Source organism: Oreochromis aureus, linkage group 15 (assembly GCF_013358895.1).
Source record: "Oreochromis aureus strain Israel breed Guangdong linkage group 15, ZZ_aureus, whole genome shotgun sequence".
NCBI lineage: Eukaryota > Metazoa > Chordata > Actinopteri > Cichliformes > Cichlidae > Oreochromis > Oreochromis aureus.
The window spans coordinates 840,122-860,310 of record NC_052956.1 but is presented as its reverse complement, the minus strand read 5'-3'; the positions used below and the strand labels follow the sequence as shown (position 1 = coordinate 860,310).

The window sequence follows — 20,189 nt, the reverse complement described above, 5'->3', positions numbered from 1 at the left end:
GTTGCTCACTACGTACAGTGCTTTGCACATCTATTAGAACACCACCCGATGTAAGCTTTATGCAACACTTACTTGAAATCAGTGGTGCCAAACATAGGGCCCGGGGGCCAGAATCTGCCTGCCAAAGCCTCCAATCCGACTGGATGGACGACTTTGGATGACTTTGATGGAGAGGATCCATTTTTTGACTTTAAACTGTGTTTTTATAACTTTTATATGACTTTTTCTGCTGACAAAGATGTCCCACATGGCCATTCATACTACACCAAAGTATTTAAGTAATGGCTAAATAAATAAATGACAGACAACTTCCTGTTTTTCGCTGTGTACTACAGACACTTTGGGGGGAGAACATTTTCTGTGAATGAACAAAAACTATGTTTTATAAGTATGGGACAGTCTGTGCAATGAGCAGATCGTTTTCAGTGATTTTACACATCTTTCATGTAGAAAACCTGAGATGTGCTCTTGAAATTCTTTATGTTCTATGATCTATCATATCATATCTCATATCTCTGGGATTAAATGTAGTTAAATGTCTTTAGAATGACAGAAAGGGCAGTTTGACTCCTCCAGCCCACTTCAGATCACTGTGGGTGAATGTCTGTGGCCCTTGATGTAAAACGAGTTAACATCCCTGCTCTAAAGTGTCAGAATGACCAAAGTCATTTCTGATATTTCTGTAATGGTTAATCGACCAGTGTGCGCAAGCTGTTAAATCAAAATGCTGTTTTTAATGCCAAAATACAATTATTGCTGTTATCCACGAATTTTCACATTTACTCTTAATGAAATAAAATAAATAAGCTCGTTTTAAACAAGCGCTTGGCAGATTTCTGAGATATTTTTCTTGTTTTTTGACAAGCTGTTTAATAAATGTGTTAAGCACTGCAGGTATCCTATTAAAAGTCATGCACAATGAACAATTCAATTCAACTGTCATGTTCACCTCAGATCTCAGAAGTGGTCTAATTAGAATAGGACAAAATAATAAGTATAATAAGGCCCATCTAACTGTACATTTATTCATATATTTATTTCCCCGATGATGTTTTCAATCCAAGTGTCACTGTTGCCTTCTTGCTATCTATTTAACGTCATCATGATTATCTGATCTTTTGAACGTAGCACAGCGCAAATGGGGGTTTCGCGGTGGAAATACCCCTTAAAGCCACTACGCGCGTGCGCATGGCGTCCTCTGGTGTACAAACCGTTTCAGCACAGCTACTGAAAGCCACGCGCCTTTTTGTAAGTTGCACAACAGCGCTGTTGAATTTCTTGCGTGAGATTTTCCCTCATCGGGTTGTAGATTTTTAAATATTTCCTAGCCGAGGTTGGAGCCACATACATTCATTGCTTCAGTCCAGCACAACTCCAGCCTGTCGATGAATTAAACACCAATGAAAATATGTATTGATAGTCCTAATTAAACCTGTCTGATCCCATTTGTCTGCAGCGGGGTTAACGCGCATGTCTGCGCTGACTGATGCGTCATTAGCTGTGCGAAATGCAGTTAAACCGTCCTGCGGTTGGTCTGCGTTGCGGAGGGCAATGACAGTATTGCCCCTGCACGGGTCTAGCGCTTCGTCTTTGTCACGGACTGATCGATGATTACTGGCAGCCAGCTCCACGGATTTAGATCCAGACGCGTCTGCGGGAGCTGAAAGAGAAGAGCTGGTGTGGACCATTAAGGTGCAAACTAATGCGGTTCATTTCTCCAAATATTTGACGTGGAGATAAGGCGGCCAGTAGCAGGCCAGGAAGTGGGTGACAATCCTCGAGTGCATCATAATGAGGGCTTTTGCCGTGACCACGACCACAAGTTCAATATTGACTTTTTGGAGCATGCAGCAGCTCCGCCTTGTTCCCAGGGAGACGCGTAATAATGAGATGCTACAACATAATGCGCAAACCAAACTGCGCCTCTGCCCTCTTCCTGTATACGCATTCAAAGCAGAAACAGGGAGGTCTGATGCTGCGCAAATGGAACGGATTGACCTATAAATTGGACTGCTTTTGAATGCAAATGGGTGGATACTAATTAACACCTGCGTTGTGGATTGAAGGAGCTCGTTCGGCCTTTGATTGAAAAGAAATGGCACCTATGGGTGTATGAGATGCGGCTTTGAACTAGGCAGCTCATCTCTGAACGGCATGGGAAGGAAGGACTGAGAAATATCACACAAAGGCCATCTTAATTTCCCAAATTAGGGGTTGTAATGTGAGGCAGAGAGGACAGCAGAGGGCTGAGTATTTTAGGTTGTGGAGAGCAGGCACTTAGACTGGCATCTGGCTGGACTGGACAAGATTTGCTTGGAATTTACATGTCTGCTGACCACAGACAGTCTACAGGTTTGGACCTCACCAGTGGCTCTTTGTTATGGAGGATGCACTGATTATTATCATTAGCATACACTTTTGAGCAGCTTTATCCTTCCTCCAGGTGTTAGTGTTTGAAGGAAAACAGAAGTAACAGTATACAACTGAGGCCATCAGTGTGCATGTACAACAGCACTTTATTTTATTTTCAAGATCCCTGTAACAGTCTGTGATGAGTCATAACCCTACACGAAGAAAAGATCCTGATAAACGTCAATTAAATTTTTTGATTAAAATACAGCTGAAATAAAAAATATCAAATCAAATGTTTGTTTATTAAAATAATGAATTTTCAAGGAAACTATGCTTGGCATAAACTGAATGTATATTTGACCAGATTCCATTACATTTCTCATTTTTTTCCAATGGCATGAAACATGTAATCAAATTACTTTAAGTCAGCATTTTGGGCATAATTTTTTTTATTTTTAATTTAATCCCAGCTGTAATCTTTGAAGAAAACAAGAAAGCATTTCATATTTTGGGGAAACAAAATAGTTTCCCCAAAATATGTTTTTAAAGCGTGCCAGAGAAGCCGAATAAAAGATGTTACCCCTCGGTGGCTCAGATGTTGGACTACTGGAGTCCAGGCTGAGTTTGGGTTAGTCGGGGTTACTTGTAATCCTCACTGAGACCTCAAAGAATTAACAACATCTAGTTACAGATAATGGCTGAACATGGGCTCTTTAGACTGTTGATTAAAGCCTAATTAATGAGCGCTGTCTCATCATTTAAATTAATAAAATGAACAAAGTGTCTGGTGACTAACGTTGTTTCCAGTAATTGGGTTGTAAGAATACCACAGACATCAAATGTCCTAAAATACAATATATATATATATACATAGTAAATATTATGAAACCAAAGACTGATGTCGTTAGAATGAACTAAAATTAAGCATGATTTTTCTTGTTAAATAAACTGATTTTTTTTAGTTTAGAATAAAGCAGGAGAAAAACTAAATGAAGTGATATGGCGAACTTATAAAGCTAATTTTAATAAAATATCTGCTTGTTGGCATTTTGGATATGTGCATGACTGTGCACATGTTTGTACTGTATTATTGTACTGCAGTGCCATTCTGAAGTTATGAACTCTCACAGTGTGACAAATACCACACATACATATATAATAATGAAATAGTGGACAAAAAGAACATTTTTTAAGGGTAAAACCAAATCAGAAGCAAACCGAACTGAAAACCTGACCTTCATCAAAATCAGAAACATAAACACAGGCGCACACTAACCCTGCCAAAGGCTTCTAATGCTGATTTACAACCAGCTGCAATGCAGAATCCCGACGCAGACGCACATTTTTAGTATAACTGAAATAAACAGAACAGATCGCATCTATTCGTTACCCGCTTATTATACCTCTGCACACTTACACGTACTTTACCTTTGCACACATGCAGCCACGCCGAGCCCGTCTCCAGCGTGTATGTTCGAGTAAATGCATTTCAAAGATTACACCACATGTGCACGGTGTCATGTGCTACTGGGGCTCTGCCACTAATTAATAATTTGTCTTTACTGGGCAGATGCAACCTCTCGAGCTGCTACAAGTGGGTCTGGCAGTCATCTGTCATTTGCTCTTCCTGTGTGCTCCTTCAGTCTGTCTGACATCTCTAAGCAAACACGGCCAATACACAACCAGAGCCTGGAGCTTCTGGGCAGCCAGTGAGAGCAACCCTCTTCTAATGTTTGTGTGACAAAAAAGGCAAGGCAAATCCTCGCAATGGAATCAGATAATCACCAACTTGTGAAGAGCCTGCCCCAATCCACATCCACCCCCTGCCTCCCCCCACACACTCCCTTTCTCATACCGGCCCCTGGATTAACTGTCTGTTTGGCTAATAATTTTAATCTGCTGGAGTGGACCAAGAATGGGTTACAGGGGTCCGAATAAACATCTAATCCCCTAGTGTCCCCTCCTCCCTCGAGGCTCTGCACTCCTTTTCCGTGGACCCCCCCCCACGCACCCACCCACTCCCTTGGTTGTTATAGACTCAAGGTGAACATCCTGCTTGGTTTTAGACTCAGTCTTTCACCCTTTTGCTGGATTAAATCGGTTCTGCAGCCATCCAGACAGAAGTTAAGCCCACCGTGTGACAAACTGCTGCCAGACTGGACCCAGGCTGACATTGTCCAGTGGAATGTACACATCAGACTGCAGTGTGTGTGTGTGTGTGTGTGTGTGTGTGTGCAGACAACGGTGCTACGGAGGAGAGGGCACTTCAGGTTCACAGGGTCAAGTAATGTCTGTCTGAGGCACATGTGTAGCTGCATAGGACACACAGTGGGAGGACAGTATTCCAATTAAAGAGAAATTAGTGTCCAGATAAAGACAGCGACGGTCATTTGTTTAACTTAACCAAAGAAGCTCTTCAGCACTTCAAATATGACAAGTTCGCTGCAAATAAAACTCTTCTTCTCCACAGTGTTCTTCTTTTTAAGGGAAACATCACAGATTTCAAGTTTGGCTCGCAAAAGTAAAAACAATATATAAGCGCATAAAACACATAAAACAGAGATCACGTGATTGTCTTGTCACTTTAATACACAGTACGAAACGGATTTTTTTAAAAAAAAAATTCTCATTCTGGCCACATCAAACATAACTGAGGTGAAATTACACCTCCGCAATACGGATGGCCCTCAAGTCTTAATTGTTGCTGTTTGAAGTATGGCCACTTAGATATCCTGTTTAGGATGGGGCTGTATTGTCGCACCTTTGTTCTGATAAGGGTCCCTGCCCCCATCGACAAAGTGCGAAAGACGGGGAGGACCCGCAACAATATAAGGGACCAGAGGAGTGTCAGAGGGACACACTCTGTATCTCCTGCGCTACTGTGTGTGTCTGTCACACTGAAGTTTCCCCTCTCTCTTTCGTCATGGATTTCCTTCGGGCTTGTGTCCTTCTCGCCGCTCTCTTCGGTCTCGTTAAGGCTTTTACGCATCAGGATATGAAGGACGCACTGCTACAGAAGCTTGGGTTGGATGAAGTTCCTAGAATCCATAAAAGGGATGTGGAAAATCTGGTGATTCCGGCGCATATAAGAAATAAGTACATGACCATGCTGAAGATGCACCACAGCAGGAGGCGCAGATCTTTGCCCAGTCTTGCGGGCATCCTGAAAGGAATCCCCGGCAATGCAGGTAGGCACTTCTTAAATGTTTAACAAATGGAGCATGCAGATTCAAAAAAAGAAAAGAAAAAGATTTTGCTGTAGAGTATTTCACGTGCGTAATAGCTGTAACACCCAGTGCTCTTTTACGCACCAGTATATATTCATGGAAAAAGTCATTTTAATCTTCACAAGAGGCGAAATTGACTAAAAAGCTGGAAATGGTTTGTGTTTTAGATATTTCCGGGGAGTACGTGTACTCTGACACCACTCGGCAACGCGTGATGTTCGACATGGAGGCGAGGATCCCGGATAATAGTGAGGTGACCATGGCCGAGCTGAAGCTCTACCAGCGGGCTTCCCACCACAAACGCTTCACGGTGGAGAGGAAGAGCCACCGGCCCGTCAACAACGCTAGGGTCAGCATCTACTGGGTGGAGGTGCTGCCCAACGGATCCAACCGGACGTCGCTGGTAGATTCGCGGTAAGGGATCCGTTAAATGATCACCCTCCCCCCTCAATCAACTTGCTATCTTAATTAAAAGACAGCGGTATTCTTCTCCGCTAGTTATCAGTTGGAGCTCACTTTAATGAATGGCCCCCATCGCGTTTACAGGTTGATCCCCATTCACGAGACAGGCTGGAAGAGCTTTGATGTCACCCAGGCGGTGCACTATTGGTCCAAGACACAGCAGAAGACACCTATGCACTTGGAGGTGTGGATCGAGGGCGAGAGACCTGGCAGTTATGCGGCAGAGATGGCCAAGAGTGTCCGCTTTACCACCCAGGAGCAGACGGACAACACCTTGGGAAAGCCCGAGCTCGTCCTCTACACACTCAACCTCGAAGAGTACGGGTAAGGGCGCGAAATACAGGATATTGTGTCAGTGTGACAATTAACCCTGTCCCGTTTCTACCTGTCAACATTTGCATTCGTTAATAGAACTGTTGTGTGGTGGCAAAAGGGGCGTTAGTTTACAGATTCTCGTGCTTCAGAGAAATCTAGCAGCAAATTACAGACTGCCACTGAAGAACACCATATGCTCTCTGTCATGAATGGTCTAAAGTAATTTTAAGTAACTGAAAATACAAATCAATCTATAAATTGACCACTGCATAGCAGGCAGGGGTGTAGCTAAGACATTTGGGGCCTTTGACAGCTTTTGGAGCACCTGATCCCACCCCACCAACACAAATCAATCAAATCGCATTACCGCTAATGCTAGCAGCTGTCATCTAACTTTCCTTGTTTTTTCGTCCTCAGCTCTCGCGGTGACTGCGACAATCAAAACAAAGACACCTGCTGCAGAGAGGAGTACTTCATCAACTTCCGCGCACTGACATGGACACAGTACTGGATCATTGAGCCGGCTGGGTACCAGGCTTTCAGGTGCACCGGCGGCTGCAAGCAGCCCAAGCGCAACTTTGGGTATGGGGAGCGGCGGTGCACGGTGTCCGAGAGTGCGCCTTTACCCATCATGTACCTGGTGAAGAAAGGGGACTACACCGAGATAGAGGTGGCTGAATTTCCCAATATGATTGTAGAAAGGTGCGCGTGCACTTTGGACAACATCTCGATAGTATGAAGTCACGGGAAAGGCTCGCAAGAATCCAGACTGGGGGCGGGGATGTATTATGAGTACACGCGTGGTGTTGTTTTCAATAAAGTGTTGATATATTTAATGGTTTCAAGAAAAGCACACCTAATACTTTTTATTTAAAAGGACATTTACCTGGAGTTTCACACACACCGGGCAGTACTCCTGCCTAAACTCCGTCTACAAGCACTTTGATATATTTTGTACATTTTGATAGTTTTTCCCTTTTTTTATACTTGAATTTGTGTGAGCTGCGTTGAGTCATTCAAATTCTGTTTGATGTGTTATATTTTCCACCTGTAAATAATATGAATGAGTTTATGTTTGGAAAATTAAAATATTTTGTCTCACTTAAAGCTCCTGGTCGCTCCTCCTCCTCCTCCCTGCTGTCAGGCACGTCTCTCTGGCTCCATTCACATTCATGATCACATTCAAATGTAGTTACATACAGCTGCCTGTGTCTTTCGCCTTGTTGTTTGCACTTATAGGAAGTTGTAATGCGGAGCAAATCATTTGCCTAATGACTTATAACACCTGTTACACTGAGGCCTCACTGTCATGTAGGTCAAATGAGCTTTATTTGCAGTGGGAAGGAGCTACGTGGGTGCTTACAGAGAAACATGAAGTCTATTCACATTAAGCTAGAGCGGGCTCCTCGTGCGCTTACATCAGGCTTAGACTGGGCCAAACACTACTAATCAGAGCCAATAGCTAATGCACTGTTTGCTGTCTGACTGGGAGGTCTTGTCATTCGCTAATATGCTGCTGATGTGGGTAAACATGCTGCAAAGACAAGCAGCTGGCTGTCTGCGAGGGGAGTGAATATCCATCACACACCTCAGCAGGAAAAGAAAAGGAAACACGGGTGGTACAGGAAAGAGACCAGAATGTCAGAAAGACCACACATACTTCACATATGCATATAAACATGTTTAATCCCCCAGTAAGTTTTCGTGTTTAATATTACTTATGCAGTATCGGCCTTACCTCTGCACACGCTCTGTTATTCATTCAGTGTTTTTCTTGGCCGGATTACTCAGTCAGCAGTTATCGGGACATTTGGTTGTGCTTTATAATGTGGTCCTTCAACAATGGCGCCATTCTGCTTTAATTAAATGCCACTTTAAATTACGACATAACCTTAAAAGTCCTTCCCAGGAGATACGGTGGTAGAATACGGGGGTAAGAATTCAACCTTTTACAGGAAAAAATACAAAAAAAAGATTCTGTGAGTAATTTTATATAGTGAGGAACTTTACAGGAAAGGAGACACGAATCACACTCTGAGTCATTTTAAGTAATTGTAAGCAGTGGTGGCTTAACCTTGCCTTTCACATTTACATACACGTGGATGGTTTTCCTTTTATGTCATTAGCGCTGTGCGAAAAGTCAAAAAGTTTAATATATTGTTGGCCACACAACAATATATTAAAGTCAAAGAAGAAAAACTGGAAGAAATGGATATTATGTCTTGCTTGCCATTTATTACAGATATTGGCTACTTGCAATGATTAAGAAGCAGGGAAGACTTTGTCAGCACAAAGGTTAGACACTACACTAAAACAGGAGCTTTTGGCCAGCACGGGTAAACGTTATGATTGGTGTAACCCAGGGGAGGGGAACTCCAGGCCTCGAGGCCGCTGTCCTGCAGCTTTTAGACGTGTCAGCTGATTTAAATGGCTAAATGAGCTCCTCAACATGTCTTGAAGTTCTCCGGAGGCCTGGTGATGAACTCATCATTTGATTCAATTCCAAGTATATTTAAACAAATATAAGACTGAAAAATGAATGAAATTATAAAAATGTGGGACAGCAGGTCTGTTTCGTTTGTTTAGCCTGAGCTAGATGGTAACATTCTCCTCTGGAAAGCAACAAACCCACACGTGCTCTCATCCTACTGTGCAACTGAGCCCCAGGACGAGCTGCAACGCTGGAGCAAATCACACAAAGCAGTACAACACAACACACAGCACTCCTTGATGCAAGGTACAAGTAGCGCGTGATGTCACGGAGGTGGTATCTCTACCTGTTCTGGCAAAGCATCATGCTGGGTGTTGTTAAAGCATACGCTGATCTTACATAATTTTCATTTCTCTTGTTTTTGCATACTTTTTTTTAACAATATTTTCATTTTTTTCTCATTTACATGAATATGATGTTCAGATTTCTGCACTAAGCTGTTGAAAGTACCTCCAATATGAAGCAGGATTTTTTTTTTCAGCACACATATTTGTTCAATGCAAAATTCCCAACATTTTGTTGTTAAACAAAACCAGTAAAAGTTATGATCATCATAAATGTTATGGAAATGCAAATAAAAAGTAAATTCTGTGTTAATAAGGAAAAAACTTTAAAAAAACAACAACTAGGACATTAATTTCCAAATAAAGAATACATTTACCGTGTATGCCCAATGTGACATACACTACTGGTCCAGCGTTTTGGAACAGCCCAATTTTTCCAGTAATTTATTGCAGTTCAAGTCATTTAGTCCAGTGAACAGCTTGAAATGGTACAAAGGTAAATGGTGAAACACCTGAGGTTTAAAACAAAGTTACCCAGAACTGAAACATCCTACAGCTGCTCCAACTTTTCTGGATCACTTCCAGCCCCCTCTGTCTGCAGTGCTGGAGCACACCGTGGTACCAGACCCTCGGCAGCATCAGCTGAACAGTGTTGTACTGCAGAAAGTAGAGTGTTGCTACAGAAAAGGGGAATTAACCATGGAAGAGACAGACCATCATAGAAATGTAGGTCTTTGCCATTTCTCTGTAGGAAAGTCACAGTGTGAGTGAGTCACTCAGAAACTAACTGTGACAGGAAGAGGTCTGCAGAGCCAAAGACACACCTGAGTCAGAGGACAAGTGTCTGAGAGCTAACAGCCTGTGTGATAGGCGGCTCACAGGACAACAGCTTCAGGCACAGAGTAATAGAAAGGCTCAGTTTCAGCTGTGAGGGGAAGACTTCGAGCTGCAGGTTTGACAGGACGAGCTGCAGCAAAAAGGCCAAGATGGCTTTCACTATTACTGTACACCTGTCAACTGTCATTTATGGTACATAAGATTCATAACACATTTCTTGCAACAATATTAGCTAGATAGCCAACACTGGTATTGTTTCAGGCACCTTTTGGTAAATGTGTTCAAAGTTGTTTTTGCAGTCATTGCAGGTGTTCACAAAGTGAATGTCGTTAGCTTGACGGGCGTTTCCAGTTGTTCACTTTGAGAATACGGCTTTACTAAAGCTCTCGTTACAAACACCTACAAACTGAACACAACTGTTTTTAAGCTCAACATGGTCTGCACAAAACTGCCAGTCAAGGCTGTCATTTCTAGCAGGACAGTGGGTGCAAACATAAAGCCAAAGGTAACCACTAAATGCCTTTTATATATATATATATATATATATATATATATATAAAATCTCTAAAGAAAAGCATGGAAACATTTTACAGGAACTGTAACAAATCACACAATCACTGCATACCAGCTTCTTTAACTTTAATAGAGACAAATAAAAAAAAAAAAATTACAATCCCAATTTTTCAAACAAATATTAAAAACTGTCAGATAGAAAAGACAACAAATCTGAAAAAGCCTCAAAGCTTTTGCACTGTTGGTTTAATAAAAGACCTGATATACAACCTGCAACACAAAGCGATAAAAATATAGTGTCTGTTGTATTATAGATTATACTGTAAACCCAAAGCTTGCATTCTGCTAGATTTTATGTATCCAGTATAATAAAAAAAGGTCAAACTCTCCAGACATTTAAATAGTTCATCACACAGCAGTACGCGGCAAACTAATACTTTCTTTATCACAACACATTTATTAATTCATGAACATTCGTGCATGGCTGAATTAGTGATGCATTTAGTATTTACATGTTTATTAAATAACACGGGCAAATGAAAAAATCTAAAGAAAGAAACTGTTGGATTGATTGGATCTAGTGTCAAACATAAGCTGGGTACCAGGTTCACGTGGAGAAACACTATAGGTGGAGCTGCCGTTATTGCCGGGCCACACAGTCACCAACACAAACACCAGAGCATTTAAAAAAACCAAAACTACACCGTCAGAGTTTGAAAGGTTGGTTATCAAACTGTGTAGCCCTTTTTAGGTTTGCTGGTGAAAATGAGCAATCCGGCCTCCTTTTAAAAACCACTTTCTGTGCTGAACTGGCATCAAAACTGAAAGAGCCAGTTTACACGAATCACCAGTACAAGGAAGAAAAGGGAAGTCGTTACCGTGGAGACGTTTATAACTGGTCAGTGCTTGGCGTTTCTCAGAAGTCTACTGCACTAAAAGGAACCGTTAATCAAGACAATCTAGGAAACAATCTCCTGAGAATGAAGCGAAGTCAGTGCTCTAATTTTAATTAAAAAAAGGAAAAAAAAAAAAGACCTTAAGAGGCATAATGTATGACTAAAATGGCTTACTGCTATCCTTAAAAATGGCTTGGCCAAAACACATTTTCAAATTAAAAGTACTGAATAGCTGAAGGACCGGAAACAACATATCAAAGACAAGACACTTGAGGTTATTTATTAACTAATGAGGTGCTGAGCAGGGCTGATAGCAAACCAGGCCACGGCCCGTTCAAAGGTCATTTACACACCTTTGAACCAAATCAAAGATCACAAGCCGAGAAGAATGTAAAAAACCCAACGATGTGTTTATTGTAGCTCTATGGAGTTTATGTTACAGGATTGATAGTGGAACAAAAGAAAAGCTTCAGTCTGGCTGTTTGACAGTGGACTCTAAAGACATGTACAGTCTAACCAGCTACCAACGCTTCCTGTAAAGAAGCCAAAGTTCCATTCAGATCATCATCGTTCCTTAAACCTTTATGCAAACTACGCATTAAAAAAAAATATTTACAATTTGTAATACAAAAAGAAAAACAAAAAACCACAGCACAGATAAAATGCACAACCCTGAAAAAAGAAAATCTCTTCAAAGCCTGCCGGGCTGACTAATCGTTTCTGCTTCCTGAAATTACAAACATCGTTTTTAAAAGCATTTAAAAAGGTGGAGGGGGGTAAAATATACAACAACAAAAGATGGCTGAATGAGGATGAACCCACACTGTACATCTGTGTGACGATATATAAAGCTTCAGTTACAGTCATGCTGCCTGGTCTCCTCTCTGATGGAATGTCGTCTCTCCGTTTAGCTTTAGTCTCGCTGTCAGTCGTGAGTTTTACGATCATTAGTAAAAGTGGGTTCTAAAGGAAAGTAAGCAAACGCTGGAGTGGATGATGTTCCGTGGCTAGCGGTGGATCCCAGTGTCGCCCACCAGTCCATTAGAACAAATGTCTCAGTAATATCCAGGCTGGTACTGCTGGCTCCAAGGCTTCTGGTTCCAGAACTGCACAGAACAGAACGGCACATTAACACCATCAAATCGCCGTCCATCATTTCACTTTGATTATTTCTATAATTTATGTGTAACAACTACAAAACGGCAGATTTACAAACACTGACCCCTTGCTGCCAGCTCTGGTTGAAGGCCTGGGCTTTATCCATGCCATTCCTGTTGCCTCCGTAGTTGCTGTTCTTGTTGCCAAAGTTGCCGCGCCCCCCCCCTCTCTGCTGAAACTGTGCAGGAAGAACAAAGGAAAAAAAGTCAATTATGCATCAACGGACGTCAGAGGAGCAATAATTTGATTAGGAGTCATTCTGAAACCAACCTGATGGGGATGACCCCTGTTTCCACCACGACCCATGCTAGCTCCGCCTCCTCTGCTCATGTTCCCTCTGTTCACTGGACCGCCTCTGCTCATGGGTCCTCCTCTGTGTCCCATGTTGCCCCTCATCGGGCCGCCCCTGGGGGATCCGCCCAGGCTAGGAATGGGGCCGCCACCGCGGTTAAAGTTTCCACGATTGGGGAATCCTCCTCTGAAGGCTGGGGGAGGCAGAAAGCCGCGAGGAGGACGGTTGAATCCGCCACGAGGCCCGGGAGCTGCAGACAGACCAGGGTAAAGGTAAGCTTGAGCATCAACTGTGCTCTTAAGGAGCATTCATTTTCCACCTATCAATCCCACCTCCTCTGAAGTTGCCTCTGTTCTGGAAGCCTCCACGGCCGCCACCTCTCTGCCCAGGTCCGCTGCCACGGGCAAACTGGTTTTTGCCTCCACGTCCAGCACCGCGCTGTCCGCCGCGTTGTTTAGGCGTCGTGCTACCCTGGTTGGGCTTTTTCTCGGCAGGCAGAGCCGTCTTGCTTTCCTCTTTGTACTGCTCCAGGAGCTTGGCAGCATCATCCTTCTGCAGCTCGGCATAGATGATCTCATTGAAGCTCTCGCCCTCCTCGGGCAGAGAGAAGAAGCCTGTAATGGAACGGAAACGATCAGGGATTGAATAAAAGACAAACAGCAGACTGGAATAGCTTCTGTCCAAGTGTGTGATGGATTGTAACAGGGTAAAGACAACGTTAATGCTTTTACCTTTCATTTTGAGTAAAGCATGCTCAGGCACTTCCTTGCCATCAGTCTCAACTTTCTTCTGGACTCTCTGCTTGTAGTCTTCATCAGACGGGCAGACGACTACAGCCTTGCGTTGGAAGCCTGCGAACAAACACATCTTCCTCTTCTGGCCCGGAGCAGACAGGTTGGTCTGCAAAGACAAAGAAGAGGCTTATTTGAACAATCTGTCATCAAATACATGGTTGTGACCACACTCAGCAAGAGCCACATACATGGTCCAGGATGTAGTTCCTCTTCTTACGAGCAGCAATCTCAATGAATTTTCCCAAGAAGAGCGGTGCACGCTGGGAAATGGCAGTCAGCTTTGTGATGTCCTTGGACTGACGCTTCATGCTGCCGATCTGCATGAAAGAAGAAAAGAGCATTTTTCTACCAACAGGAAGAAGCAACAACTATTTCTGGGACACTGTAATGTTGGTCTGAGTACTGACCATCATCTTTTCCACAATTGTGTCACTGCCCAGGATGTAGTACTTCCCAGGGTTCTCTTGGATATGCTTATTCACCCACGTGGTCTTCCCTGAGCCCGGCAGACCAACCATGACTATGATCTGGACAACGAGAGAACATTGAGATCAATATATCGAGAACTTCAATACCGCAGCGTCGCACTTTTGCATTCATGAATGAAAAACACTTCAAAACTCTTAAACTCACCTCACAGTCGGCCTTGGTCTGCGGCCCCTTGAGAGCACGGACTCGATCACTGACGGGGATCTGCTGCAGGAAGGTGTAGCCCTGCGGCTGGGGGAAATATGGCGTCTCCAGCTGGCCAAAGTTGAACTCCACAGCGCAGTTGCGGCAGATGACGTGGGGGAAAAGGGCCTGGCCGTTCAGGGAGTCCTTGCTGACTTGGAAAGCGACAGCTGGCTCACCTCCGTTCTTGGAGTAGGACAGCACCACCTCCTCACCTTCAAAGTCCTGCACGAATAAAGCAACACTCGAGCTTTTTTGTGTGTAATAAAAACACATTTGCGTCAGCAGAAAGGCAAACGTGTCAAACTAATATTCTCGTGATTCTTTGCCTCTTCCATACATAATTATTCTTCCAGTTTATCTGCACACAAAGGGGGAAATTAAAAACAAACACCAGCAGCACCAATCAATCTCATATCTTACAATAAGACAGCAGATGACATCATTCTCCTCGTAGGCCTCTCCAAACTCCTCGGTCACACAGTTGGTGGTTTTCTTGGCTTTTCCGGAGTAGGCATAGGAATGCTCTTCCTCACCTAAACACATGACAAAACACTTCTGGATTAAGACACAGAGTGGAGCTGGTGTGTGAATCATTTGTGCTGGCACTAGGCCACGCAGCGCTGCTGTGACGCAGCCAGAGCTGAAGCCATTTTATAGAAACGTGTCATGAAGCCAACTGGCCACCAGAGGGACCCCTACAGACACGCTGCCCTTCAGAGGATCTCTGCAGCCTTGTTTGGCCGCCCTTCATGCAAATGCATACACGCAGTACAGTTAGGTCTGTTTGTGTTTTAATACAAGGTTCACCGTCTCATGGACTGTGCTGATGTAAATGTTGAACCCAGCGGTATTCGGCCTGTATGAGTCATAGCAAACCGCTGCTGTCCTAAGATGGTGGCACAGTCTTTTAAATATACACAGGTCAAAACATTTAAGCATGTCTGCACATCCAGTGATCCTGGGAATGCATTGTGCCATGAGTAAAATGGAAAGTTACAGCTGGCTCCACCAACACTGAGTCAGTGTGGTATTTACTGAGTTGTGGCAAGTATTGCACTGACCCAGCAGCAGTGTGCCCGTTTCCAGGGACCAGCCGACTTGGACGTCATGAATCTCCATGTTCTTGCTGGAAATATGCTTCACTGGAATCTTCTCAGTGATCTGCACGCACAGAAAAAACCACTCGTTTCCACTGACCTCACTGACACCAGTATGACTTCAGCACATACAGCCATTCAGAGATTTGTGCAAGACGTGAGCATCATTACCGTACCTTCATCTCAAAGCAAGCTTTGCCTTTGTTCACACCGTATGTCGCCTTTCCTCCGGACCACAGGTAAGCAAAGCTCTCCATTGTGAGAGAGGAGGCGCTGTAGCGGTCCCGTGACACCTTAAAGTGCAGGTCAGAGTTGTCTAAACGGGCAGAAAAAGTACAAATTGAGACATGACTCTTGAACAAGACTGTACACATTTGTGTACTGGTCAGCTAGATCACCTTTGGTGCCTTCATTAGTAAGTAGCAGAAATACTACTCAGGCAAAGTGAATACTCATTTCATTAACCACACTGCTGTTGGTTAACTCAACATCTGAGGAGGAAAAAGCCAAAACGTTTTGATGACTACACCAGCACTGATGTACAGGTCGTGTTTCAGGAGAGTACTGCGTTAAACAACCAACAGTGAAGACAACTGGCCCACTGGGCAGGTTCCTATTAACCTTTTATATAAGACTTTAGGAAATGAACGCTGGCATATGGGCCGTGCCAGCGTTACATGGCAGTGCCACAACTCAGAGCGACGTGTAAGAAAGCTGAGACGGCGTGTGCTTGCCATGTTATGCTAAAAATGTGACACTGAAGTTAATCATCAAATATAATGCAATACTTTTAAAATACATGTTTATATTTGTCCGTTAGAACGTGCTCAATCCTGAAGCTGTTTTCTAGGAATGTTTCTAAGGAGTCATTTACAGAAGGAAGTTGACAAGTCTAAAAAAAAAGAAAACATCCTGTCTGAAGTACAAAAGCAGCAAACATACAGCTATCCAGGCAGACTTTTGTGTCATCATTAGCTTCGTCTTCTTCCTCCAACGGGGGAACAGGTGACTTGGATGAGGCACTGAAAACAGATACCAAGAGTCAGTATAAGAAGGTTTGCGTCACTTTAACTGCATGGAAAATATAGATGCCTTGGGTACCACTTGGTGAAGAATATTTTGGGGAGACAGAAAAGGAGAAACAGACAGAGGGGAAACCAAATAACTGAGCGAGCCTCCAGACTTTCTGGATGTTGGCTGTATTGTAGGCCTCAGCAGACACTTACCTTGCAGAATCCAACGAAATCTAAAATGTGAAAGATACACAGAGAGAAGCACGTCCACCTGTTCTAGTATGCAAGGCTGTGTGAGAGTCACAGTGATAAACTACAAGCAGACCTCTCCACTGTCAGATAAGTGTGTGTTTGTGCCTCCAGAATTGATATGGGGTCAGTTATATTTAACCTCCCCTGTGTTGACTTCTAGATGAAAAGGTCACCACTAACTTCTGACTGTGTCGCTAAGCAGAATAAGTTGTAAGCATGTTTTATGAGAAATCAGTGTAGTCAAAACTACAGCAACTTACCAACTCTGTAGTTCAGGAATCTCTAAATATTAAGGATGATGCTTTAGCATCACTTCACTTGACATCATCCAACTATTGTCCAACTCCAGCTGAGTAATTATTTAGGAGAAGGAAACCACTGCGGGGCTCATCACTCCTCTCTTATCTACAGCTCGATGGGTCACAACTGTCCCCCAAGAGGCCCGAATGCCATACAAACAGCTGCCGTGGGGAGATTTACGGTGCTGGTGGACAACATGGTGCCTGAGGTGGAACTTCATAGAGTTAAGCTCTGAAGGTTTAATTGGGGGTGAAAATGCAAATACTGGACATCTGGGGAAAAATGGATCCTTGCACAAAAGTAGTTGGCTGTTCAGGGAAAAGTGATGGAGCAGCAATACTTCGGTGTTCTAATAGTTCTGCCGCCCTGGCCTAAACATTCATGACGAAGGTTCTCCCAAAATAATAATTTTAAAGAAATAAAAAACTTTCACAAAGTTATTCCATTATCTGCCTGTTGACCCTTAGTGCATCGACATCGCAATGAAAACAAAACACTGACCAAGAGGTAGACACACACACACACACACACACACCATGCATGATGTCACCTAGCAGAGGTAGAAAGAGAACCTTGCAAATGCGCACACACACACACACCCACACCATGAAAACACGGACACACACACAGGACATGATACATGAGACAGAAATAGCATTTCGACATCATACAACCAGTGAAATAAAAAACAAAACGAAAAAAGAAAAAGAATAGACCACTGCGAGGCGTAACGATGGACGGTCAATAGCGAGCTTCTCCGTGGACGTTCCAAACAGACGTTGGAGTTTTGGGTTTTTTTGCTACCCTGCGGCAGTGGACCCCTTCTTCACAAATCCGAGCTAGTTTCTCCCCACCCACCCACTGAAAATTGCACATCTGCTACGTTCCTCTGGGTTCCCCTTTGAGCAGCCTTGTTTCACCTTGGGGACACAACAGGCTTTCCAAAACAGTACGTGGCATAAGGAACAGGTGTGAGGATTCATAGAGACTTGATAGATGCACTTCTGCTACAGAATGCAGTCCAGTAAAGAAACAGTGTGAGTGGGCACTGTAAAAAGGTAAATGGTAAGGTTCTTTAAGTAGTCAGGGATGACCCTCAAAGCATGTGTGTGAAAATAATGTTACAAGTAGTATAATACTTGAAAAAAATGAGGGTTTTCCTCTTGCTAGTTATGTGCATTGGCACTTAAAGCCAATACAATTCAACAAAGCTATAGATGGCGCTTCAGGGATGCTGAAGGCCATTTTCGCTCTGTCCCATCCTTACCAGCTGTATTTGTTCTCTTCAATAAATTCAAAGTAGCCCCTTCCATGTTCCTCCCGGCGTCTCTTAACACCCTTCTTATTCTTCTGATCAGCATTCGTGTCTTTGTCCGCATCCCCTTTGAAAATAGAACAAAGATATAGAATGAGGTGCTCCTTTTTCTGGGAGAGAGAGGTCGGACTGGCAGTGGGGTTCTGGCCCACAAAGCCCGTTCATTAGTTACATTGTGTGTCGACCATTATCATTTGTATTAAGGTTACTTGGAGGCAACACCTCATAGTTACACTTAAAACAAGACAATCATACTGTGGAAACTGTAACAGCTTTAAAAGACCAGGTAGTAATTACAATATAAGCTGGCCCGTATGAACATTGTGAATGGGGCTGGGTAAACAAGTCTCTAATAAGTAAAGTGTTACTAATCTGCAGTAAAGGGTTTAAAAGATACTGCTTTTGATACAAATCTATTTCATTAAAAGGAGGGCAAATCTACTGCTGCCAGGGACAAATGCATCATGCAGGGAAACGGGGAAGCCTACTTAGACCTTGATTTACACCCCCCTCCCCGCGACACTGCACTGATTTTGCCTAGATTAATAATTTCTATGACCATCCAACACTATCTATAAAAACCACGGGGGGAAAAAAAACTACCCACGTCCTACCTATACGAGCAGTGCGGCGCCCTTCCTTTTCTCAGCACATCTTGGGATTAGCTAATTCAGATGTTCCCGGCAACCTTTAAAGGCAAACACCCACGACCCCAAGACACGATGTCGGTACAATAAGGCGGAAAGGGTGGCAAGACAGCCCACTGCAGTGGCCATTTCTAACATTGTGTTTTCACGTCAATCCATTCTAAAATGGGATGTGAAAGCAAATGTTCTCCAACGCCCCCAGCTGGAACACCGGGAACCTCTGAATTAGCTAACCGGTTGAACAGCTAGTTGGCACTGCACAACAGACACAAAGAAACTGACGCTAGCTGGCAAGCTAACACGCTAACCAAACCGAAACTTAAAGCCAGACTAAGCTAAATTCGGTAGCAAATTTCTTAATAGAGTCGCTTTAGTAATTTTAGTCGACTGCTCTCAACATGACGCTAAAGGTCTCTTTAGTAGACTGGACTGTGGCTACTTAAGGTTACGACACGACTGCTAACCAAGCTGCAGACCGGTGCTAACGCTGGCTAGCTTAGTAGTGAGGTCACGCTCTCTCTCTCTCTCTCAACATGGACGCTCTGCTGTGCGGTAGCGCATTCAAATTTCATAATTTCCTCACCGCTAGCGCTTTCTCAAAAAAAACGACACATCCAACCAGCCGCATTTACATAAGCGATTCTGTCGACTCACCCTCGGCAGCCTGCTCTCCCGGCTCACCGTCTTCCGTATCTATTTTTTCCATGTCGTCCACGTCCCCCTTGAGCATGGGGTCCATCTCATCGTCCTCGTCTCCTTCCTCTTCTCCCTCGCCCATTTCTTCGTCCACGGCAACGCCATTGCCGTCGCCTCCACTCTCCGGCTCTTCCTCCTCGTTGGCCTCCATGCTTTCTTCTACGGGGCCTTCTCCCTCCCCCTCTCCTTCTCCTTCTTCCTCCTCTGCCATACCCTCTTGGTCGGCGGCCTGCTCGAAACCGTCATCCGCCTCAGCTGCCTGCTCCTGTGGAGAAGCGAGGGCCTCCTCGTCCAGCGCGGCCTGCAGGCGGTCCATCAGCTCGGCCTTCAGCCCCTTGTCCGAAAGATTACGCTTTTTCAGCTCGTCTTTGAGCTCGTTAACTTTAAGCTTTTTCACGTTAATTGTGCTCATGGTGAATGTTTGACGGCGAACGCGCTAAAATAACACGGGAAATAAATAAATGGACGCCCTTTGTTAACGGATGTAGCTCAAAACTGCGCCAAACGGCACCCGCTGTACAACCAATCCTTTGCCGGCACAGAGCTGTGCTGAGCCTGCGGTGTGGGGGAGGA

At 43.9% G+C, this 20,189-nt stretch overlaps 2 protein-coding genes across 2 annotated transcripts; one reads left to right on the top strand and one right to left on the bottom strand.

Moving 5' to 3' along the window:
* The first annotated feature begins 5,275 nt into the window (after positions 1-5,275).
* Positions 5,276-7,323, top strand: lft1 (lefty1). The gene is made up of 4 exons (XM_031741831.2): positions 5,276-5,540; positions 5,747-5,993; positions 6,126-6,365; positions 6,774-7,323. Exons 1-4 carry the CDS (start codon positions 5,276-5,278, stop codon positions 7,093-7,095), a joined length of 1,074 nt encoding a protein of 357 aa, XP_031597691.1. The 3' UTR covers positions 7,096-7,323.
* Positions 7,324-10,592: 3,269 nt separating this feature from the next.
* On the bottom strand, positions 10,593-20,189 carry hnrnpub (heterogeneous nuclear ribonucleoprotein Ub). Its single transcript, XM_031741841.2, has 14 exons — positions 19,575-20,189; positions 18,226-18,340; positions 16,336-16,415; positions 15,570-15,709; positions 15,358-15,457; positions 14,717-14,829; positions 14,255-14,518; positions 14,029-14,148; positions 13,810-13,938; positions 13,559-13,727; positions 13,160-13,441; positions 12,806-13,077; positions 12,600-12,713; positions 10,593-12,483 (listed from the first exon to the last, which is right to left on the bottom strand). Exons 1-14 carry the CDS (start codon positions 20,026-20,028, stop codon positions 12,433-12,435), a joined length of 2,403 nt encoding a protein of 800 aa, XP_031597701.1. The 5' UTR covers positions 20,029-20,189; the 3' UTR covers positions 10,593-12,432.

Bases quoted from the DNA above. Each gene is read 5' to 3' on its own strand.
- lft1 (XM_031741831.2), top strand. From the start codon at position 5,276: ATGGATTTCCTTCGGGCTTGTGTCCTTCTCGCCGCTCTCTTCGGTCTC. The intron at 5,541-5,746 runs GTAGGCACTTCT...TTTGTGTTTTAG, and splicing joins AGGAATCCCCGGCAATGCAG to ATATTTCCGGGGAGTACGTG. The intron at 6,366-6,773 runs GTAAGGGCGCGA...TTTCGTCCTCAG, and splicing joins CTCAACCTCGAAGAGTACGG to CTCTCGCGGTGACTGCGACA.
- hnrnpub (XM_031741841.2), bottom strand. From the start codon at position 20,028: ATGAGCACAATTAACGTGAAAAAGCTTAAAGTTAACGAGCTCAAAGAC. The intron at 13,939-14,028 runs GTCAGTACTCAG...TCTTTCATGCAG, and splicing joins CAATTGTGGAAAAGATGATG to ATCGGCAGCATGAAGCGTCA. The intron at 13,442-13,558 runs GTAAAAGCATTA...GTTCCATTACAG, and splicing joins TGCTTTACTCAAAATGAAAG to GCTTCTTCTCTCTGCCCGAG.